Source organism: Myodes glareolus, chromosome 3, assembly GCF_982192425.1.
Source record: "Myodes glareolus chromosome 3, mMyoGla1.1, whole genome shotgun sequence".
NCBI classification, from domain to species: domain Eukaryota; kingdom Metazoa; phylum Chordata; class Mammalia; order Rodentia; family Cricetidae; genus Myodes; species Myodes glareolus.
Window position 1 is genome coordinate 5,682,111 of NC_142028.1, and position 23,217 is coordinate 5,705,327.

The 23,217-nt window shown below is 48.5% G+C and overlaps 2 protein-coding genes across 13 annotated transcripts in view; both read right to left on the minus strand.

Moving 5' to 3' along the window:
• The window catches only part of Bmal2 (basic helix-loop-helix ARNT like 2), a 45,481-nt gene extending 40,943 nt beyond the window's left edge, over nt 1–4,538 (minus strand). For 3 of the 8 annotated variants that reach the window (XM_085687366.2, XM_048432675.3, XM_048432674.3), the window contains exon 1: nt 3,956–4,535. In XM_085687366.2, coding sequence (XP_085543492.2) covers nt 3,956–4,100 — 145 coding nt within the window. In that variant the 5' untranslated portion in view covers nt 4,101–4,535. Of the gene's footprint in view, nt 1–3,955 lie in introns of all 8 variants that reach the window. The other 5 variants (XM_085687368.2, XM_085687367.2, XM_048432676.3 and 2 more) reach the window with 4 other exon arrangements.
• A 5,595-nt stretch (nt 4,539–10,133) lies between these two features.
• Stk38l (serine/threonine kinase 38 like) overlaps nt 10,134–23,217 on the minus strand; it is a 62,386-nt gene continuing 49,302 nt past the window's right edge. For all 5 annotated transcript variants that reach the window (XM_087903951.1, XM_087903949.1, XM_087903952.1 and 2 more), the window contains 11 exons: nt 22,757–22,879; nt 22,265–22,348; nt 21,300–21,423; nt 20,551–20,705; nt 19,928–20,030; nt 19,703–19,764; nt 16,756–16,873; nt 16,222–16,345; nt 14,984–15,079; nt 13,205–13,296; nt 10,134–13,099 (listed from right to left, as the gene is read on the minus strand). In XM_087903951.1, the coding sequence (XP_087760077.1) occupies nt 12,972–13,099; nt 13,205–13,296; nt 14,984–15,079; nt 16,222–16,345; nt 16,756–16,873; nt 19,703–19,764; nt 19,928–20,030; nt 20,551–20,705; nt 21,300–21,423; nt 22,265–22,348; nt 22,757–22,879 (1,209 nt within the window). In that variant the 3' untranslated portion in view covers nt 10,134–12,971. The remainder of the gene's footprint in view (nt 13,100–13,204; nt 13,297–14,983; nt 15,080–16,221; nt 16,346–16,755; nt 16,874–19,702; nt 19,765–19,927; nt 20,031–20,550; nt 20,706–21,299; nt 21,424–22,264; nt 22,349–22,756; nt 22,880–23,217) is intronic.

Consider the following 23,217-nt stretch of genomic DNA (forward strand, 5'->3'; position numbering starts at 1 on the left):
ATGGAGTGGGAAGCAGCTTGAAAGACGTAAGTGTTGCATTTTTGGAAAATAAAAGAGAACGAGTGGAGATGCATGCGGAAGGACGGCCAGGCCAACCGGCCAGCCTGTGTGAGAGGCATCCATTCCTCTGCTTTCTCGCCTTCTCCCCCAGCCTCGGGTTCAGCTCACTCCTCGTCCAGGGTGATGAGCACGCTGCGCCACCAACCAGGAGCCACACAACAAAAGGTGCACGTGGTGTCTTTCATTCTGGAGAAACCTCTGCCCCTCTAATGGACTTACTAGGTTAACTGTCCACATGGCAGGGACTCTAACGCCACACAGCGAGGCAACTTCGGCAAAGATGGCTTCCATTCAAGAAAGAACGCGAATGTTGCGTCCTCCAGTCACCGGCCACTTTCCGCTGTTCCTGTTCTGTCCCCTGAACGCCGCACCATCTCCTCTCTGCGAGATACCCACCCACGGATACTAAAATGCTCCCTCTTCATAAATTAGGCCATGTCTCCCCAGCTTTGAGAGGGGACCTTATTCTCAGTGGTTACCCTATCGGGTATTGCTTTGTCTTGTCAATACAATACAACGGCGGCCCATTTCTGCTGTGGTTTGAACGTGAAATGTCCCCAAAGGTTCATGTGCTTAAGGACTTGGCCCCCAGGTGGTGGCGCTGTTTGGACCCTTTGGAGGCGGAATCTCACTGGAGGAAGTGGGTCACTGTGGGCGGGCCTTGAGGTCTGATAGCCAGGCCACACTTCCTGTCTTCTCTGCTTCCTGTGGACACAAGGTGACCGTAACTTCACACTTCTTTGGCCATCCCTTCTCTGCTGTGGTGGGCCCCTCAAACCGAAAGCCAGAACAAACCAGTTTCTGAGTCACTTCTATGACCCACTCGTAAGGAGAAAAGCCAGGAATGTAAGCTCTCCTCCAGCCTAAGCCACTACTGACCTCTCTAGGCAGAACTCTGGTTCCAACAGTGCATACTTGATGGGTCTTTCATGAACGAACCAGCCCTGCCCGCACCTTAAGCGAAGGTTCATTCACTTAAGAACTACAGTCTCTACTAGGCACTCAATAGGAAAAAGGATCAGAGACGGGAAGGACGGGTAAGGACCCACTCTGCCCTCGCAGGACCCGCATGCTGAAGATGAAGCCATAAAACCAGCACAAGCAATATGCGGCAAACAGACAGGAGAGCCACCAGAGGCAAAAAACTCTGCGGTGTGAAAATAGGAATTAGGAGGGGCTTCTGTGGCAGAGACAATGTCCTGGGGTCATAAGGGAAATTAGAATGTGTGGAAGCTGGAACCCTCCACCCCATTTACAGTCATACTCCTTAACTGCCACCACCCGTGGAGTCAGGGCTTTCGCCCAATTTTATAAATAAAACTGGAGCTCAGAGAAACAAAATAAGTTAGCCAAAATCACACAGCTGGTAAACAATGATTTTCCTAAACAGATCTCTACCATAAACAAAGGAACTTGTGGCCCAGGATTCAAGTCCAGCAAGAGTCCATAGGCCTTGGGAGTGGGGCTCTCGTGGTAGGGCATGAGCTTGGCAGGCACAAGGTCCTGGGTTTGATCTGCAGCAGCAACAGCAGCACCACCACCACCACATACACACACAAAGAGACACACACACAGACATACATACATGCACAAAGAAACACAGATACACACATGCACAGACACACACACTGCAAAAAAAAATACCCAACAGATTCTGCAAGACTGTGTGAGTTTTGTACATGAGTGTTTTGCTTGTATGGATGTCTGTGTACCACTTGTGTGCCCTCTGTGACCCAAGAGGCCAGGACATCAGTCTGCCTGGATCTAGAGTCACAGAGGGTGGTGAGACACCACATGAATGCTGGGATCTGAACTCAGGCCCTGTGCAGGCGCAGCCAGCGCTCCTCACCACGGAGCTCTCTGTCCAGCCCTTTCCACGCACCTCGACCTCACCTAATTCTGGGGACCTCATAAAGCAGAATCTCCTACTGTCCCCATCTTCCAGAGGAGGTGCCCGATTCTGAAAGTGGGGAGGAGCAGGGCACAGATTGGCACACACCAGGGCAGGGCTGGCAGATGCCTCAGCTTCCCTTGGGTCAGGGAGGGTAGCACCGAGTCCCTGATAATGCTGAGTGGGTTCTGGGGCTGAATAATGACCTGGATCCCACGCGCCTGAGAAGCTCCCGCTTGCACCATGCTGAGAGCACCAAGCCCATCCTGGAGTAGCGTGTGTGAGGCGTTCCTGGAAGAAACCGCCGAGGTCGCAGGTCAGGAACAGCAGCCTATGCGAAGCAGAATGGGACACCAGTTTGGGTTTCTGAGTCACGAACATGAACTTGAGTCACTACAGTTGAGGGCCCTCTCCCTAGCTCCACCGATTCTGGAATCATCTTCCAGGAAGAAGCGCAGCCGCTGGGCAGCAGGCTTATTCTCAGCGTTTACCCCACAAACTGGTCTCATAAAGTGGCAAGTGAGCAAGCAATTATGTTTGGATCCACCTCACATTTTGTGGACAACTTCAAAACAGCCCTGTAGTCGTAATTTTCTTTTCATACAGTGTAAGCCAAACTGTATGTTGTCCCGCGATCCGGCAGGAGTGGTTTTTAGACTTTTGTTTTCCCATGAGCAGTTATTTCCAAATGGAAGGACTTGCAGGCAAAAAAGCAGGACCCTGCTTGGCGTCTGGCATAAAGACCTGTTTTGCACATTTCCGCAGTATAGCCGAAATGGCGCCATACTTAGATGACTCTCACGTAGTGGGCAAGTGACCCTAAACTAAAAGATGTGTTCAGTTGATGCTCATGGACCGCGCTAAGCATGCCAAATGCTTCTGTAGCTGGTTACCCCCTCACAGCCGCAGACCCTAGAGGCAGAGGAAGTCATCAGCCCCATTTTACAGGGAGGAAACTAAGGCACCCAGGGGAGAGTGAAGAAGGGACCCTCTTTTCAGCAAACCGGCTTTGAGCTCCACAGGAGGCCTCTGAAAGGCCACAGACAGACTCCCCACCGTTTATTAAAATCACACCAGTCGCGTAGAGACAAGTCTGCAGCCAGCACTTGGAAAGCAGGTCCAGGTTGAGACGGTCTTACAGCGAGTTCCAGGCCAGCCAAGGGCTACCCAACAAGAAACCACTCAGTCAGTCAGCCCGTCGATCAAAATACTGGCCTCTTGACTTCTGTGCCTGCTTTTACTTATTGTTTTGTTTTGTTTTTCCTTCTGCTTTTTACGATTATCATCTGTGAAGTAATGGCCGCGGTGTTCCAGGGAAGACACCTTCAAGTTTTATTCAAGAGCGAGAGAGGACAAACGAGGCTAAACCCCCAACAAGACTCACAAAACGAAAAGGAGCAAGCTGAGGTTACAGCGCTAGCCTGGTGTCCTGGGTTCAACCCCTGGGCCCGGAAGATAAAGGAATTATCCTCACCCCCACCCCCCAGACCACTGCTGGCTTTACTACCAAGGCTATCATTGCCAGGGTGCCCGCCAGGGTGCCCGCCCGCCCCACGCTCCCTAGGTCTGGACTTGGCCACTGGGATGCAGCGAGAGCCTCCCGCAGCACCCTGGAACTCGCTGCTTCTTTCAGAGAGGCGCAAACTGGAGCAGCCGGATGCAGAGGATGCAGACCGGCGCGGGGGACTGTGCACGTAGCTCACCCTCTGCAGGGCGCAGCCGGGACCCAACCCCGTGCCCGGGACTCAGTCCCCGAGGTGCTGCACCTGAGCTGGGGCTGCGGGCACCCACTGCCTTGACCCACTGCCCTCAGATAAGACCCTGATGTAGACATGCAGGAACCTCCCGCATGGAGTAGGGATCCTGGCTTCACTATCCGGGGACTCCCAGCATAGGGCCGGGGGATCCTGTCTTCGCCATCAAGGCCCCCCAGCAAGGGGTGGAGGAGCCGGCTCGCCATCGGGGATTCCCCCGGCGCTGTCGGGGTCCCCGCAAACCACTCACCTGGAGCCTCAGCCCTGGCTGCAGCCATCGCGAACCCCGCAGCCCCCGCGACTCCCATTTGCGATCCGGGCGCACCCGGAGCGGAGCGCGGGCTTGGCAACCGCAGCTCCGGTAGCTCTCGCTGGCTCGGGGCGGGACCAGGCATACGCACAGGCGGAGCCTCAGCCGACTGCCCCGAGCCCACAGGCTGCAGCCGGCACGCCCTGGGAGGCGGTGAAACCACTTGTGAGAGGTGGAGGACGCAGGAGACCCCTGAGTGGTGCCGGAAGGACAGGTCCGCGGCCCGGCCCTTTCCTGGCTCGAGGCAAGCGCCTAGCTGTGGACGTCCGGGTGTGGGTGTCAACAGCTGTCACGGGGACTCCTGCAACAGTTAGGCACAAGTGCAATCAAGGCTCCTTGGAGCTCTCCACCTCCCTTCATCCTACGCCGTCACCCCCAGCACACACTGAGTGGCTCCAGACCTCTGGTCGCGAGGTGGATTCCTTGGGTACAGTCTGCCTAGGTAAAGCAACAGCAGTGAAAACGCCACGGTTTGGCACGAGCCACCTGGCTCTCCAAGGACTCAGTCGCAGACTCCTCTTGTTGGGTCCAGAGGGCGGAAGGTGTGGCCCTTCTTAGCTTCCACAGGGTGCAAGTAGGTTTCCTGTCACACTCAAAGAACTCTCAATTCCCCAAAAGCCAGCAACACAGCCCAGAAAGGACTCACAGAGCCGGCAGACCGTCCTAAAACCCACCCGAGTCTCCGCAACTTGCTCAGACTCTACTGCCCAGACAATGTTCGTTGTTCAGAGAAGAACCAAGCCTCCATTCCGCGGTGAGACAGAGCTGGCCGACCCTGACAGCACAAGAGTCCTTTTTACCTCTGTCACCCAGCCACTTCCTCAGCCTCTGCTGGAGCTGAATGAGCATCCGTTCATTCCTGTTTCCTCAGTGCAGAAGCGGCTCAACCATGGACACTATAGAATGGGAGCGAATCTTTACTAACTAAACACCTGACGGAATTAGGATTTACATCTCATAAAGAATCCAAAAGACAAAATGCCAAGAAATCAAAAAACCTAATTTAGGGGCTAGAGACAGCATTCAATGGTTAGGAGCGCTTGCGGCTCTTGTAGAGGACTCAGGTTCGGTTCCCAGTACCCACACTGTGGGACAATGGTCTTGTAGCCTGTCACTAATATTGTATTGTTTTAATAAAACACTGATTGGCCAGTAGCCAGACAGGAAGTATAGGCGGGGAAACCAGGCAGGAAGTAGAGGCAGCGATGAGAACAGGAGAATTCTGGGAAGAGGAAAGACTCAGTTTGCAGTCTTAACCCAGACACAGAGAATGTAAGATGAAAATGCCTTGCTGATAAAAGGTACCAAACCACGTGGCTAACATAGACAAGAATAATGGGTTAATTTAAGATGTAAGGATTAGAAGCCTGAGCTAATAGGCCAAACAGTTTATAATTAATGTAGACCTCTGTGTGTTTATTTGCGACTAAATGGCTGTGGGACCTGATGGGACAGAAACCTCAGTCAACACACCCACATGAAGGTTTACAACCAGAACTCCAGGTTCAGATAGATCAGCTATCACCCTCTTCTGACCTCCACAGGTTCCTGTGGTACGCATAAATAACACTCAGGCAAAACACTTACACACATAAAGACAAATCTTTTTTAAAAGCCCAAACAATAAGTGGGCTAATGAAATGAACAGCCGACTTTCAAAAGATGGGGTACAAATGGCCAAGAAACATGAAAAAGTGTTCAGAAATGCAAATTCAAACTATTCTGAGATTTCAACTCGGTTAGAACAGATTATGGCCGTCACTCAGAAGGATGTGGTAGAGGGGGCCCCAAGAACTTCTGGTGGGAACGTAACTAGTCCAGCCACTGTGGGACTCAGCATAGCAATGCCTTAAAACTAAAATAAAGCATCTAGACGACCCATCTACCACCAGATGAACATGTCCCAGAGACACTGAAGCATCCATCTTTACTGCAGCCCTCATGCAGCTCAGCGCTGCAGCCAGCCTGTGTCTGCCAACAAATGACTGGGTGATGTGGTACATATACACAGTGGAATTCTGTCCAACCACAACCAACAAGATTATGTCACGTGCAGGAAAACCAGACAGAGATAATTGTCCTGAAATGGATTACGTCAGGCTCAGAAAACCACCGTGAGTCCTAGATTTCTTGGCGTTTATCTATAGAGAAAAACTGTGCACAGGGACAAAGGGGGCGGATGGCAGAGCTGAGAGCAGTCCAGAGACAGATAAAAGCAATTTCTATACTTGGATGGCTGAAGGGGCGCGGTGCGATCGGTAATAAAAGATCCGCCAGACTAGCTTAACACAAAATATACAGCTTTAATAAACAGAGGGAAGACTTACACCAGAATCCCAACGATCAGTCCTGATGCAGGAGACAGGCAAGAGAGGGCTAGGGGAAGCGCACTCGCCAGGTTTACAGGTAAACTTTTGCCTAAGGGCGACACGCCCCACGAACAGAATGTGATTGGCTGAACTCCCCTATCAGATGACAATGCCCTTAGGAAACCCAGGACTATGTGCATGACATACTCCAACTTAAACACACACACACACACACACACACACACACGAGTATTTTGGCAAGGTCCTTCATAGATAACAACATGGAGATTAACAGGTGAGGTCTCCTCAGTTCACATCCTGCATGGCGGCCATTGAGCTTGAATCACCATTGAGTTTGAATCACCACAGGCCTTGCTTCCTCACAATGATGATTCATTTCCCCCAGAGCCTGAACACAAAGGGAAGAATGCAGCCGCTCCCCCAAGAAAGGAAGAGGCTGTGGGTCCAGGCAAGGCCAGGGTCTTTGGGGCCACTGCCCTGTCTAGTGCCCCCAGGCCACCAGTCAGGTTTACATCCCTACTTGTGTTTATGCCTGGAAGCTTTACTTGCTTTCTAGACAAGGGGTTATTTTTATTCTAAAAAGAATAGCTGGGGTACACGCTTGTAATCCTAGTACTTGGGAGTAGGGGTAGAAGGATTGAGTGGTGGACAAGGTTATCCTTGGCTACAAGTTCATTTGAAGGCCAGCCTGGGCTGAGACTGTCTCAGCCCCACAGGTGAGGGGTATGGGGAGGGCTGAGAATGTGGTTTGATCTTCAGAACCCCCAAAGCCACCCTGGTGGTGCATGGATGCAACCCCAGTGCTGGAGAGCTGAAGGCTGGATGATGGGGAAGGAGGGCTCGATGTCATCCTCTGCTATACAGTTAGTTCAAGGCTACCCCAGACTGCATGAGGTCCTATCTTAAGGATAGAAAGGTACTTTCTCATTTCTAGCCAGTAAGTAGTATCCCTTACTTTCCCCTTGGGAAATTTTTGAGAAAACAGTTTTGAAACCCATTTTACAGAATCTTGGCTAGTTCTTTCTGGTCAACATTGGTTGGTCTTTAGCTCAGAGCCCAAGAATGACCTTGTGTGGCAGGAACCCTTGCTTACCCGAGTAGGCAGTAATTTTGCTTCACTGCTAAAGATCCTGTACGATCAACTTCCAAGGCAGAGCCAGTATTTTTTTTTGCCCACCTGGGAAGGAGTCCTCTTTACAACCATGATTGGAAGGACTTTCCCAACAGCTAGGATCAAACAACAGCATAGTTAATTACACCTAAGATATTGTCCAAGGTTCATAAAAATGAAAAATATCCAATTTTGAGCATTTAAGAGGTTGAGGAGAAATAACTGTACGGATAATACTTTGGATTGAGAGAACAGTGTGGAGAAATGGAAGCTCAAATCTTTATTGTGTCTAGATTGACAGACCCAATATGGGCTTCTGGGATAAATAAGGGTGGGCTTGGGTTTGGCCTCAGACAGGGAGGTGTGGCAGAGAAGATGCTGGGAGAAAAACATGGTCCTGGGAGAGAGAGAGAAACGGAAGGATGCAGAGGGATTGGAGGAAGGCCTCTTCAGAGTGCATTTAGGAAATTCTGCTGAGTAGTTTGAACCTAAACAACTTCAGCAAAGCGTCATCCTGTTTTTCAATGTTTTTGGAGCTGTCTCTATTAAAAGCCCAAACATTTTGAAACAGATTGTCTTTATGAAGTAGGACCCCCAGTGCTAACCATGTGCGGGGCTCTGTGGTGCTTTGGTCTTCACCCACTGCGCACAGCCTGTGAATTTCTATAGTTGCTCTCACAGTAACCAACGAGGAACAGATCACACTCTGGAGAGTGTACCGTTAACCTTTCTAGACTCGCTCAGTAATCCCACATCCATTCAGGAGAGCCTGGTCTCAGCTCCACACCATGGGTTGTCATCTTAGGGTGAGCACACTACCAAGTTCTTCCCCATAAGTCCCATCTGCTCCAGGATGCAGGGCTTCGTTAAAAATGGAGATTTCCTGTATCTAGGCTGTGGGTAGAGGAAGGGGAGATTATTTCTCCAAGCGAGAGAACAATAAAATCCTGAGAAAAACAGTCAGGTACAGATAGGACAAGAATGAGACAATCTGGCTGATGACAAGACTCGGTGGAAAGAGCAACTCCGGCTCTTCCTGAGGATAGAAGTTAGGTTCCCAGCAGCCACCTGGGCAGTTCAGAACTACCTGTGAACTTCTGACCCCTCTTCTGGTCTCACAGGACACTGTACAAACCCACACATACAAATTTTAAGTTTTTCCTTTTAAAAGAATGAGGGAATCATCAAAGGGGTTTTTTTGTGTGTGTGTGTGTGTAAGAGAGAATGTGGACACTTGAATTAATACTTTTCTAGGGTTTGGATACTCTGGAAGCAGTCATGGTGTTTTGCTCAAGACAATACTCTACCAGCAAGACCAAGTACAGAGAGCTAGGCCCAACAGTATTTGTCCTAGGGAAGGGACTTAACAGCTGTCTTTGACTACAGACGTTTCAGTGAAAAGGTTAGTGAACACCCTCCTTCCTAATGTAGACACAGTGCCTGAGTCGACAGTAGTTGGGTCACCCACCCAACTGGGTTGAGGAATTAAGCGGGAACTTTGTATTTCTTCATGATCATTTTGGAGGGAATTGAGCCTTGGAGAGCGGCAGCTGGGAAAACAGAAGCACAGGAGGAAATATGGATTCCGGGGACCCCCCAGAGCACAAGGAACCTGGGATCTGGGAACCCAGCACAGTGGTTCTCCTTGCTCCAGTCCTATAGGCAGGTCAGGAGGGAAGGATGGGAACCCGCCTGCAGCTCACTGGTCCTGACAGACCGAGTGCAGTGCTGTAGACTGAAGACCACTGTTGTCGCTGTCTCCCTCCGAGACAGGGTCTCACTGTGTGACCCAGACCAGGCTTGCGGGTGACAAGAGCTCATCTGTTTAATGTTCTGAGAAGAAGCCCAGTTTGGTTCTGGTATCCATGGATGTATAGTGAGGCCCACCCTGGTACCAGGCCGGGTAACAGTTAAATAGACAGTTGACACGGTCACAGTCACACACAGGGCCCTTTGTGGCACGTCATTTTCACCATGTCTAATTACACGGACATGTGACTGCAGATGCTGCAGTCATCTGATCCCCTAGAGTTTACAAGCGACTGTGAGCCGCCTGTGGATGGGTACGGGGACCCAAATTCAGGTCCTCTGTGAGGGTGGTGCTCACTCCTGACTGCTCAGCCATCTCTCAGCATCCCCCGGGTTCTTAAAACACTTGAAGCTGTGTGAGGACTGATGCTGACGTTTTGAGCCACCTAGCTCCCTCTCTGACTGAGGACAAGGCAACACTGAGAATAGAAGTAACAGAATGAAAGAGGTTCCCACGTCCATGTTTTGGCGATGAAACGCTACCCTGGAAATCTTGTGTGACAGCGTCATTTCCTTACCTGTGAGGTCACTCACCTGCCTTGTGTCACCTGTACTCTTTCCTACCCCGTGTGTTTTCAACAATTTTAAACCCAGACTTGGTCAACTGCCTTGACTGTCTAAATGTAATACGATTCAGGTTCTAAATACTTGAGCCTTTTCATGATGTGATCTCCAGGTGAACCAGCTATGCTCATGACGTGATTGTCAGGTGAACTAGCTAGCTATCTTCATGATAGGTGAACTAGCTATATTTGGTAATTTCAATCACAAAATAGTATTTAAGATTTAGATAGCACCAACCTGCAAACAACAAAACAAAAACCAAATTAAAAAAGAAAAGGAAAGAAAGAAATCCCACCAACAGAACTTTCAGAAACATGGTTTTTATTCTTGTTGTGCCTTCTTGCTGCCCAACAGACTTCAAAACGCTGGACTCAGAAGCACGACGGTTCTGGACAATTGCTAAATTATATTGCTTTAAAAAAAATAACTACAAGACACTTTTATTTCTTTATTCCTTTTAAAGCAGCATTCCCTGCTCACATTTTGTAATAAAAATCTAAAATATTTCTAGTAGTCCCAATATTTAGTAAGTGTAGGCTTCATAAGATTTTCCAGAAATAAATGCGCTAGAATTTGAAATAAAACGGCAAGTAATCGTGATCCCAGCAAAATGGCTGCTTTTGAATTTTAACAATTCAAAGAGAGAGTGTGCCGGGTAGCCAAGGACTCTCATCTGACCCTTAAGTTACTTGTAGGCCTTACAGACAGGTAGCTACTACTTAGACATGGACTGTCTATGGGTCTTCTACACCAAAACACGGAAAATCAACGGACAGCTTGAGCAAAGCTGTGTCTTACAGAGCTGTGCTGTTGTGGGAATAAACGAGCCCCGTCTTAAGCCTTAGCAACCGATGAATGTTGTTAATACCCCACAGCTGGCATTTTCACTGAACTAACAGCTGATCGGCCACCTATGGCTCAGTGGTCGCTGCTGCTTCTGGACAGCCCAGGGTTTCACGCCTGCAGACTCAGCTGTTAGTAACCGCTCTGACACAAAGGTTTCAATGAAAAAGCAAAAGACTGTATTAAAACAGAAAACCAATAAATCTGGATTATACATACTTTATCTTTAGAGAAACCCAAACCATGGAGTACATGGTAAACCTTCTTTGATCCAATTAGAGACTAGAGAAAATGTCATAGGCTTCTGTCACCTACATTCCATGATTCACCTGAGATAAGGGGGATCTATACAGGAAAAAGTCAGTCCCAGGGAATCTTTGAAAATTATTAATTTACACAATGACTCATATTTTTAGCTTCCAAGGGGCAGGCTCTGTCTTTAGTTGCCTTTAGACAGTAGCTTAAGAAAGGCTTTCAAGAGAAATCCCTGAAGACCGAATCGTGTGTTCACTTCCCACATGGCCTCCACCACCAGGAAACCTGCTTCTTACAACAGGGAGGTCAGAAGAAGTGCTGTCCCTACATCATGGAAACAGCACCCTCAACCCACCCTAGTTACCTACACTCAACAACACTCTTTCTGCGGTAGCTAGGTAGTTATTGCATGTGAGCTGGAGAACACAGCAAGATCTCTGTATCCAGCCCACTCACCCCTGCACCAGTAAAGCCCCATATACAGCCTGGGGCCTCCGCTGCTAAATACCTTTGAAGCAGGTGAGTTTCAGAAACCCATACATCCCGCATAAATTAAGGCAGCTAGTTAAAGTCATCAGTGAGATGAGCTACCCACCGTGTCCGGTCTGCTCTCTCAAACGCTCAGTCACAGGACCAGGCTACAGCTGAGCCAGTGGGCTGGTAGGTGTTAGTCCTCAACAGACCCGGAAATTCACTTTAATACTTCAAGAGCTGACGGCAAGACAGCGGCGCAGCCAGCAGTGGTCGTAAAGCAATGCCCTCAGGAGAGACATGGCTCCCCATAAATCCCCGCCCCACCTCCATCACAGAGGATAAACATTACTCTTTCGCTGAGACGTTATTTCTCAACAACAGCTTAGGTAACTAAACCTCTTCAGGAAGTCAGTTCAGAATCAAGATGCTGAGCAAGAAAGGATGATGTAATCACTAGGGGATACCCAAGGAATTTGATGCTGACGTTTTCTGTCCAGTTTCCAATCCCCCATCTCCCCCCACCCCACCACACCCCCGCCTGTACTCACTTCCTTTACTCCCTTGAGGGCTTTAACCACAGTGATGAACTAACCACGAACAGGGCTGGCCCTTGTCACAGGTTCGTCATGGAGTGTCGCACCCCTGGAAAGCAGAATTCCACTCACCACTGACAGCCACTGTTCAGGATCTTTGGTTCACTGGCAAACAATGACTCTAATGCTATCAAAGGATGTCACCAGCAAAGAAGAACACACACCCCTGCTCTTCACGTGTCCACTGACATGATCAGAAGTTTGACATTTAAAAAAATAGTTTAATAAAAATACTCTAGGTTCTACAAGCAGCTTTCATGGTCATTTCTAAAACTCAACTCACCATCACCCTGTTAAAATAATGCCTGTCCTCTTGTTAAAAAAGAAGTCCTCATGTCACAAGAAAAGTAACCGACACTTGCTCAAGTGTCTCCCTGCGTGTGTAAAACAGTTGCTACCACTTCTCAGCGTAGTCGGCCTGGGCAGATGCTGGAGGGAGGCGAGACACGTCCTCACCCTGACGGAAGCTCGCCTTCCCTGCCCCAGTTCTCCTTCATTCCTTAGACCGGCACAGAGACCATCTTCACCTAGAGCTACGATGTCCAAACCAGCAGGGCGAATGCTCTAACAGCAGCTGCAGATGGCTTTTTCTTTTTACTGATTCAAGACCCATGCGCTTTGCAGTGAAGCAGGGACCCCGAGAGTGACCTCTGGCTGCCGCGGTGCGGTCGGTGCTACGCAGCTCTGGCTGGATTAGTGTTGTAGTTGGGAGCTCAGCACGTGGCGGATGGACCTCAACATGCACGTAGGCCGTGCTGTTAGAAGGGAATGTCCGTTCCTTGTTCCAGTACCTTTGTATAATAAAGTTAATACAAATCATATTAAAATTAAAAAAAAAAAAGCCGAGTGATTCCTGTAGCCGTCTCAGAATCCGACCCTGTAGAAGTTCCTCAAGCTGGTGAGTGTCTGGTGCTGACGCCACGCCAGCCAGCAGCGGCAGCTACCTGAGTTCTTGGCTGTGGGACTGCGCTCATCACTCATAATTTCCCAGCTTTCATGTACGTGGGGATGGAGCCACGCTGAGTCAGCCCTTCAAACCTTTTATAGGTGTAATTGAGAAAAACCCAGTCTTTGGATTTGTAGTCGGGCTCTGTGGTATTCGGCACTGCAAAGAGAGAGGAGTTAATTAAGGGCAGAGGGACTTTCAGTAGTGATGTCAGTCACCTCACGGGTGACTGCAATGTGGGGTCACGCCGTCAACCTGTCTTACCCGGCTGTAAGATGTCAGACTCAGGGAAATCATCAAAGTTGGAGGTGTCGTCGATACTCTTGATTTCTATAGGGATGGCTGCCGGCCTTTCCCTGAAAAAGACAATTCATCAGTCATGGTGAATTTTCTTGAACTCTTAACTGTCCAACAAACCGTGTCCCTGACCACCACTGCACGGGACAGGAAACCCAAGGGTGTCTGCTGAACACAGCTACGTGGGAATCAGGATAGCTGAGGGTAACTTTTTACTAAAACATTTGCATTTACTTGGAAGTTTCACACTCTGCATGAAGACACTCTCTGCTCTCCCTCCAGCCCCGGAGACTGAACACAGCTAGGACTCCCACAGACACACAGTCTCCTCAACACTTCACACTAATTTCTTTTTAAGGTGAAAAAACAAGACCCAATGAAAGGAAAATTAGGAGAGAAAGCATTTTTGGTTTACTTATTTGTTTGTCTTTTGAGACAGTTTTTCTCTGTGTAGCCTTGGCGTCCTGGAACTCACTTTTTGGCCAGGCTATCCTTGAACTCATAGAGATCTGCCTGCCTCTGCCTCCCAAGGGCTGGGATTAAAGGTGTGCACTACCACCCTGGTTAAGAGATGGCCTTTTACTGAGAAGATTTTATGTGGTGTCGAGTACGTGGGAGACAGTGAGATCTAGCTAAGTGAGCAAGGGTTACAATTCTAGAGAAGATCTGTGTACACAGATATCTATCTGCAAAAGAGGGGACACGTATATATTTGTGATAAGGTCTGAATGCAAAAACTTGTCGACTGTAGGAATTTTAAGACAATCAGAGAAGTTAGGTTAAAAGAATGCTGTCTTATAGTAAAAACATTTAACCATAGAAATAGTGAAAAGAAACATCACTAAAATTTTTAAGTTATATTTATTGACTTATGCACACATGCGTAAGCACGCACACATGCACGCGCGCACACATGCACACACACACACCCTGCAGAAGTGCAGAGGTCAGAGGACATCGTTCAGGCGTTGGCTCTCCCCCTACCACACAGGGCTGGGGACTGAACTCAGATCTTTAGTCTTTCCCTGCTGAGTCACCTCAACAGCCCCTTGTTGGTTTTTATTTATTTTTCAACGAGTTTTTAAAGAATCGACTAGGTGCTAAGCCTACAAAATTATGAAAAAGCAAGTACCGTCCATGTCTGTACAAGAGTTAGTCTTGTGCCCAGTACTTTCATGAGTACGTACTGCACCTCTCTCATCTTCCCCGGGAACTCTTAACATCTTGTCCACTGGGTCTTACCCAATTTCTAGACCCGGGCATGAAGATTATGGAAGCTTAATTAAGACTCAACTGAGTGGAAAGAGCCCCAGCCTTGGCCTCTGTGACCACCGTTCCTGTCCCTAAGTGGCAAGTGAGAGAGGCAGGACAGACGCTGCTCTGGGCCCGTTTCCGGAATCCATCGAGAGCAGCACAGCAGACGGCTCTCAGACGAGGCAGCATTGCTTCTTCTCCTCGGTTCTCAGCCTTCCTGACGCTGCAGCCTTCATACAGCTTCTCATGCTGTGGGGACCCCAATCATAACCCTATCTTCGTGGCTACTTCCTAACTGTGTCTTTGCTGCTGTTATGAATCATGGTGCAAACGTGTGGTTTTGATGGTCTCAGGCGACCCCTGTGAAAGGGTCGTCCAACCCCCCAGAGGGTCATGACCCACAGGTTGAGAACCTCTGGTCTAGACAAATCAGAGGCGCACCAACCACCAATCAAGAAGCTCATTTTTCTCAGCCCAGGCCTCAGAACGTACCTGATGTGCCCCCAGTCTACACCCTCAAAGAAGGGGTGACTTTTGATCTCTTCTACACCACCATTCCCAATTCTGTTTTCAGAATCAGTACAAAATCTGGAAAAGGAAACCAATTCTCAGTCACATCTTTCACTTAAAACACTCTAAATGTATTACTTCAAATGTTTTTAGGAAGCGTTTTCTTGCTGAGTTTACTCTGGAAGAAACAGGGAAATACAAATCAGCATAAATATCTACCATTTAGATACCCCATCAATATACCGAAGTCATTTCTTTTCATCTCTCATAATAATATTAAAAACAGTGTTGACACATTAATGCTTATTTTAAGACTTTTTTCCACTTAGTATACTAATCAAGTTTCTCAATGTTGTTGAGTGTTTTCCTGTGAGGTAATTTTTTGAGACCTGTGTATGGAGACATTGGAGTGTAACATCCATCGCCGTTGCTGAAGGCTTACATGAGTTCCAACTTTTCACAACTAAAATAACACAAGAAACATGTCTAGTTCTTTGCCCCTACGTGGTTATATGCTCTATTAAATACCTAGAAATAAAACTGCTGGTCAAAGGTCATGTACAGTTTGATAATTTTAAATAATATGCTGCCAGCTGGCCACTCACAAGAGTTATCACAATTCATATCCTGCTGTGGGATATTTGTGAATATCTACTGCTGTGATTGGGGTAATAAAAAGCAGAAAGGTCAATAGCTAGGCAGGAGGTATAGGCAGGACTTCCAGGGAGAGAAAGGAAGAGGAGAATCGAGGCATTCAGGAGAAGCCAGGAGACACGGAAAGGAAACCGGAGGTCCAAGAGAGGTAATGCCACAGGACAGAACATAAATTAGTATGTTAATTTAAGTTATAAAAACTATAGGCCAATATTTCAGTAATAAGAAGTCTCTTGTCATTCATGTCATTTTGTAGAAAATGAGAAATAAGTAGTTAAGAGCACTCGCTGCTCTTGCAGAGGACCTGGGTCCAATGCCTAGCACCCACACTAAGTGGCTCACAACCGCCTGTAACTCCAGTTCCAAGGAATCTTCTAGCCTCCATGAGCAAGTGGTACCCACACACTTACACATAAGTATGATTAAAAAAAAATCTTTTTTAAAAGTTTGAATTATGTAAATCCTTTATTTAAACTGACCAGATCAGTGGCATTCTCCCCCAAACACCAGCCCTGCCTCAGAGAAATGGATCATTTGGACTCAAGGAAGGTTTCAGAGTCACTAACCTGAGAATCAAGTCCTTGGCTTTCTCAGAGACGGGCACTTCTGGAGGAAACACCAGTGTCTCCTTCCAGCTCATAACTTTTCTGTATGTCTCCTGAGGTGTCTCGGAGCAGAAAGGTGGGAAGCCTGGGAAACAAAATGTATCAGCTTTGGTGATGAGTTCAACCAGACCTACAGGTACAGAGCCACGAGAAACAAACAGCCCAAGCGAGCACTCTGAGGTGACACCAGCGTGCATCAGTGTACTGTGACATTACTAACAAAGTCTGCCTTGTCTCATCTTAACCCTTCATCTTAAACCCTTCCTTTGATAAAGGAAGCCAAGCTAAATGACTCTCTCCCTGCCATAGGGTCCCTGGGCAGTTTACTGCGTATTTATCAATACGTATTTAACACTGAATAATATGGGAAATAGATTCAAAACGGCTCTGCTATTTTTGTCTTTAATAGCTGTAATAAGTTCAAACGATGGTACGAAAACAGATACGTATCACACACATAAACAGATACATATCACACACATGAACAGGACTTACCTATTAGCATTTCATACATGATCACTCCCAAGGACCACCAGTCACACAGTTTGTTGTAGCCAGTCTGCATGAAGACTTCCGGAGCAATGTAGTCTGGCGTTCCGACTGTGGAATATGCCTACAAAGGAGCAGCCTGTCAAACTGACATTCTGAGCCTCTCAGGAGTGTGGCTCACTACAGGAGGAGGTTCTCACTTATTGGTGCCTTTGTGTGTCACATGTAAGGCTGGCTGACAGGCGCTGAGTCAGGCACCGCATGCAGAACACAGGATTCTGGGCCAAGGAGAGGCCCTTTGTCCACTTCAAAAGGAAAGAAAAGGCTGTGCCCACTGGGTCTGACTTCCCTGCTCACTACTCCTGAGCTACACTTGAAACCCCCGCTTCTGCTCACGAAAGCTCCGGGTAAAAGAACCTACAACAGCCTGATCTGAGGCTAAACCACGAAGACACACTCTGTAAGCTCCCTTCCTTAGAGCTTAACTCCAGCGCATGACATCAGGAGCTGCGAGCCTTAAAGCCAGCAGCTCTCCACAGGGGCACTATCGTAGAGCCACTGAAAATGTGACAGCAGGCGTCACTTCAGGGACCAGGGGACAAGAAACTGGCAGCTGGGCTGAAGGGATCCCCTGACCCAGACACCGATGAACTCTCACTTCTCCCTTGGGAGCCCCTGGCCTACGAGGATGACTCCTAGTAGGAAATACAGGCATCCTCTGCCGTGTTTTTATTTATTTTTTAAGATGGGGTCTCACTACGAAGCCCAGGCTGATCTCAGGACTCAGGATGCCCCTGCCTCAGCCTCTTAAGTAGGGGGTTACAGGGGAGCACCAACGCCTGCCCTCAGGTAAGTTTTTAAGCGCTATTCACTTCTCCCCCTTTAAAAATAGGAAGACTGTAATATTTTCTCAGATTTAACATCTGATCTAAAATGACACATTCAAAAACAGAATGAGGTTTTTCTCCTTAATGCACGGCTGTGCACACTGAAAAGTTTACTAGAATATCAAAGTTTGCTGCTACTTGGACCAATGAGCAAATGAGCTCAAAAATGTAAAAGGCCGTTTAATTGTTTTGAGTCTAGCACCTGAGTCTAGCACGTCCCAATGGAACACAGAGTCAGCAGCTTTGTCATTGCTGCCTCGAACTGAACAATGAGATGGCTACATGTGCTGGGCACTCTGTAAGAGACCAGGAAAACAAAGTCAAAGCTACCTTCCTAGCTGCAGACATTCACACCTCAGTTAATCCCCAGCTGTAGACGTTCACACCTCAGTTAATCCCCAGCTGCAGATGTTCACACCTCAGTTAATCCCCAGCTGCAGACGCTCATACCTCAGTTAACTCCCAGCTGTAGACGCTCACACCTCAGTTAACTTCCAGCTGCAGACGCTCACACCTCAGTTAACTCCCAGCTGCAGATGTTCACACCTAAGTTAACTCCCAGCTGCAGAGTTCATACCTCAGTTAACTCCCAGCTGTAGATGTTCACACCTCAGTTAATCCCCAGCTGCAGATGTTCACACCTCAGTCAATTCCCAGCTGTAGACACTCACACCTCCGTTAACTCCCAGCTGCAGACGTTTATACCTCAGTTAACTCCCAGCTGCAGACGTTCACACCTAAGTTAACTCCCAGCTGCAGAGTTCATACCCCAGTTAACTCCCAGCTGCAGATGTTCACACCTCAGTTAACTCCCAGCTACAGATGTTCAGACCTCAGTTAACTCCCAGCTGCAGAGTTCATACCTTAGTTAACTCCCAGCTGTAGACGCTCACACCTCAGTTAATCCCCAGCTGCAGATATTCACACCTCAGTTAATTCCTAGCTGCAGACGTCCACACCTCAGTTAATCCCTAGCTGCAGATGCTCACACCTCAGTGAACCACATACATGAAAAGAGGAAAGGCCTCGGAAGCAATTCTTATATTCACTACAAAGGGTGAGAGATGGTCATGAAATTAAACATTGGGGCTAGGATTGCCTACTGAAATGCTGCACCACTGCCAACACCCCATGCTTCCTGTTCCCCTGGTTAACTGTAAAGAATGGTGGTTGTTGTAACAGGAGTTACACCGCCCCAGGTTATAGGTTACAGAACACTCCTATAGGAGAAGAGGTGATGTCTCTTCTGCAGTTCTCTGTAGGCGGTGAGGGGACAAGGCTATGATTATGAGAAAGCCCAGGGGATCTGGCATGAGACCAGAAAGGCCAGTGTGGTGGGTGCCGCTCGGTGAGGTCCTCTCCTTCAGCCATGTACACTGGGCTCCCCTGCCCTTTGACATCAGTGTGGCGGCTGACGCTCTGTGAGGCCCTCTCCTTCAGCCATGTTCGCTGGGCTCCACTGCCCTTTGACATCTGCCTGCTTCTAGCTCACAGATTAGGAAAAGGCAGCTTTGAGAAACCCCACCTGTCTCAGGAGGGAGACCCCAGACCACCACACAAACAGTTAACCAAGTAGAACTGCAGCATCGTAGTGTAATACTGCAAAGTGGAGGCCAGCAGGCTGGTCAAGTGCCCAACGGGACCATCATGGACAGCAGCTAGTAAGGCTGGAGACAGACAGAGCGGGGCTTTGGCCTCGGCTAAATGTGTGGGCGGCATGTGAGGAATCCACGATCAGCTACTGGCTGAGCTCTGCAACCAGTTTCGGCCACAGCCCTAACAGAGGAATCTCAGCAGCTTCTCCTCTCAGGAGCCACCCAGCCCCCACTCTACCAAGCTTCCCACTCTTCTGAAATCCTCCTTAACAAACACGCTGCCGCTCTGCTCACTCCCACAAGTGTCTGGTCCTTCATCTTCACTGGCAGGAGAGGATGAAGTGTGTCCCAGCTGACCTTTGGCGACCCTAGGTCCTCGGGCCAGGCACAGCTGAACCCAGAAGGGTCCTATCCTGCTCCCCCTGGGAAGGAGACACCCGAGTAGCCTTCCGAGTCCGCCGGGCCACTCACCAGCTGTCGCCTGTTCTTCTTCCACGTCTCCGCTTTCCGCTTGGAGTTCATGTTCTGAAATGCTGAGTTCAACAAGACAGAACTGCGGTCAGAGGGCAAACTGGTAAAATATAGAACCAAATCATCTAAACCACGGGCAACTCCGGGGAGGAGGGAGCCTTACATCCTCACAGAACTAGGGCTCAAAACTACAAATTTCCAAACAAAGGAAACAGGCGAACTCACAGAAGTCGCTTGGTGGGTTGTGTGAGAGGTTCCTATAAAATTCAGTCCTGTGCGCTTTCTTTAGCCCCGTGCACAGACCAAAGTCAGACAATTTTACGTGTCCCTAAAACGACAAATTCCAGTCAAGTCAAATTACATTAACTGTGAAAACAAAAAAGCCTTATTATAAACTCGTTTGATGCAATCATTATAAGAATTCTTAACTTAAAACACAGATAGCTGAAAGCATGAGGTTATGCATGTTTGATGATTTTTAAAAATGGAAAATGGCACATGCCTTCAATCCCAGCACTCGGGAGGCAGAGGCCAGAGAATCTCTGTGAGTTCAAGGCCAGCATGGTCTACAAGAGCTAGTTCCAGGACAGTCAACAAAGTGACACAGAGAAACTCTGTCTCAAAAAACCAAAATAAACAAATAAATAAAATAAAAATTAAAAAAAAATGGAAAATGGAGTTTTTTTTTCAAAAAACCATTTTACGTGACGTATTCCAGAACTTTTGTGCCTTCTACAAAAAACTTAATTAACCCCAAACAACCTAAACCATGGCTGCTGCCTGCAGCCAGGAAGCTGGCAGTCTTTCACGGCATGAGAAGCCTAAGAATCCTCTTGCTCCGCACATGCCTTGGCATCCAGTAAAAGGTTGTCTGGCTTGATGTCCCGGTGGATGAAGCCCAGCTGGTGGATGGCGTCGATCGCCAAGACGGTCTCTGAGATGTAGAACTGCGTCTCCTCTTCTGTCAAGGTGTCCTTCTTCATCAGCAAGGTCATCATGTCACCTGCACAAGGCAGGGGCCCAGAGACTGCAGACGGGTGATGCCGCTCCTCTCCCCGCACCCAGCCCAGGCCCTCACTGTCCTCACGCCCTCCTCCTGCTCTGCTCAGCAGCTGTCTGGAATCCTAGTGCTGGAGTGATGGGCGTGTGATAGCACACACCCAGTTATGGGGACCCTCTGCAGACTTCCTTCTTATGTACAGACTGTGCCAGATTTGCAGGTTTCTGACTTGCCCCATACCACCCTGCAATGTGCATGCAACGGTGTCGGTGGGGAGCATGTGCCGTGATCGTGGGCAGAGCAGAGGTGAGCATGGAGTGAACAGGCACACCTAGGCACAGAAACCTGTCTTTCTGAATACATGCTCTTTCCTTAACTCTACAGTGTGCTGCAATGAACACAGACTAGTAGTATATAACATGTCATCCTAACTCCTTCAAAATGACAAGATTTGTGGCCAAATCACCTTCCATTATTCTGGAAGTAAATGCTGGAAAATGGTGGCTGTGTATAAACTCAACAAAACTCGGTAGCAAAACTAGCTGACGTGTACTGCCTGTGCCTATGAGCTGGGGCCTGTCTGCCACTGCCGTTTACCTCCAGGAAGAAATTCCATGATCAGATAGAGATTCCGCTTGTCCTGAAAACTGTAGAACATCTTCACCACCCAGGCACCATCTGCTTCCACCAAGATGTCTCTTTCTGCTCGAATATGAGCCACCTAGATGGATGTTTTGAAAGGGTAACTAACCCGTCCCAACGACCCAGCCCTACCAGTCTCGCAGGAGCACAGACACTCGTGTGCTCATTAAATAGGCAGAACCGAGGAAGCCATTTCCTTTAGCCCCTCTCCTTAGGCCCCATGGGCGAACAGATTCTCTAGCCCTGTGGATTAATAAGTGGATTCCTGTTTGCTAGGATGGGCTAGTGTTCCTACAGGAAGAGATGGCAGGAGGCAGGAGTGCCCATGGGATCCCATGTCTGCTCTCCCAGCAGTCACCAGGAGAGGGAGTGTGGTATCCGAAGGAAGGTGGCAGAGATAGCAACCACCAGAAACTAAAACCTAAAACTAAAACTTTCTGACCTTGAATAGAACCAACAACAGAAGTAATGGCTTCTGTTGTCTGTGGACCCAGCCTGAGTTGTTTTCTTGTTTTCTTTCTTCCTTCCTCCCTCCCTCTCTTCCTTTCTTTTTTTCTTCTTGTTTTGGTTTTTTGAGACAGGGTTTCTCTGTAGCTTTGGAGCCTGTCCTGGCACTAGCTCTGTAAACCAGGCCTCGAACTCACAGAGATCCATCCACCTGTCTCTGCTTCCTGAGTACTGAGATTAAAGGTGTGCACCACGCTGCCTGGTTCTGTTGTTTTCTAATAGCAACTGTGCAAACTAACACAGTTTATAAAGCTGGAGAAACTGGAATTTGAATCTATGCATTGAAAACAATAAAACAGACTATAAATTTAGTACTATCTAGTAGGCTGGATTTCTTTCTACAATTTCCAACACCAGCACTGCTCTGAGTACTCTCACAGAGGCCCCTGGCGCCGCACAGCGGGGAGATATACCTGCTCTTTCTCGAGCATGTCGGCTTTCCTCAAGATCTTCATGGCGTAGATGTGCCCTGTGTCTTTCTTCTGGACCAGCCGCACCTAGAGCACAGACATAAGTGTTGGACAACAGAATAGCTTCCTTTACTGAGCCTTGGATTTACCACGGAAAACATCAAAGAAATCACACACACACACACACACACACACACACACACACACACACACACGGGGAGCAGGGGTCTAGTGTAGCCCAGGCTGGTCTTGAGCTTACTACTGTGTAGCTGTGAATGACCTTGAACTTCTGATCCTTCACCTCCATCTCCCAAGTGCTGAGAATACAGAGGTGTGCCGTCACACCTGGTTTTACGGGGCTGAGTCAAAAACCGGGCTTTGTGGATACTAGGCCAGCACTCTTAGCAGCTGACCTATGACCTTGGAGCCTAGGAACTATATTTCAACATGGTACAGCAGCCACTCTCAACAGTGGTGACGAACAAAGCAGCTCACCTCTCCGAAAGCTCCTCTCCCGATCACCTTCAGAGACTCGAAGTCATCCAGGCCAAGTCTGGTCCTCTTGAGGCGTAAGAACTCTGTTTCTTTACGAGCATGTTGGGATCGGCGTAACTTTTTCTATCCAAAATAGAATTTAAAAAGATTACAGAAAGGCTGTTTCAAAGGCATGAATAATGTCAAAAGATGACACACATAAAAACAAAGACAGGCGGTGGTGGCTCACGCCTTTAATCCCAGCACTGGGGAGGCAGAGGCAGGGGGATCTCTGTGAGTTCAAGGCCAGCCTGGTCTACAGAGTGAGATCCAGGACAGCCAGGAAAACACAGAGAAAGCGTCCTGGAAACCAGCAAAGGCAGAGCAGCTGAAGAGACAGCTCAGTGGCTAAAGCTGTGATTTTCTTGCAGAGGCTGCAGATCACCCCCAGCAGCCACACTCAGCTCCTCAGGCCCTGTGCT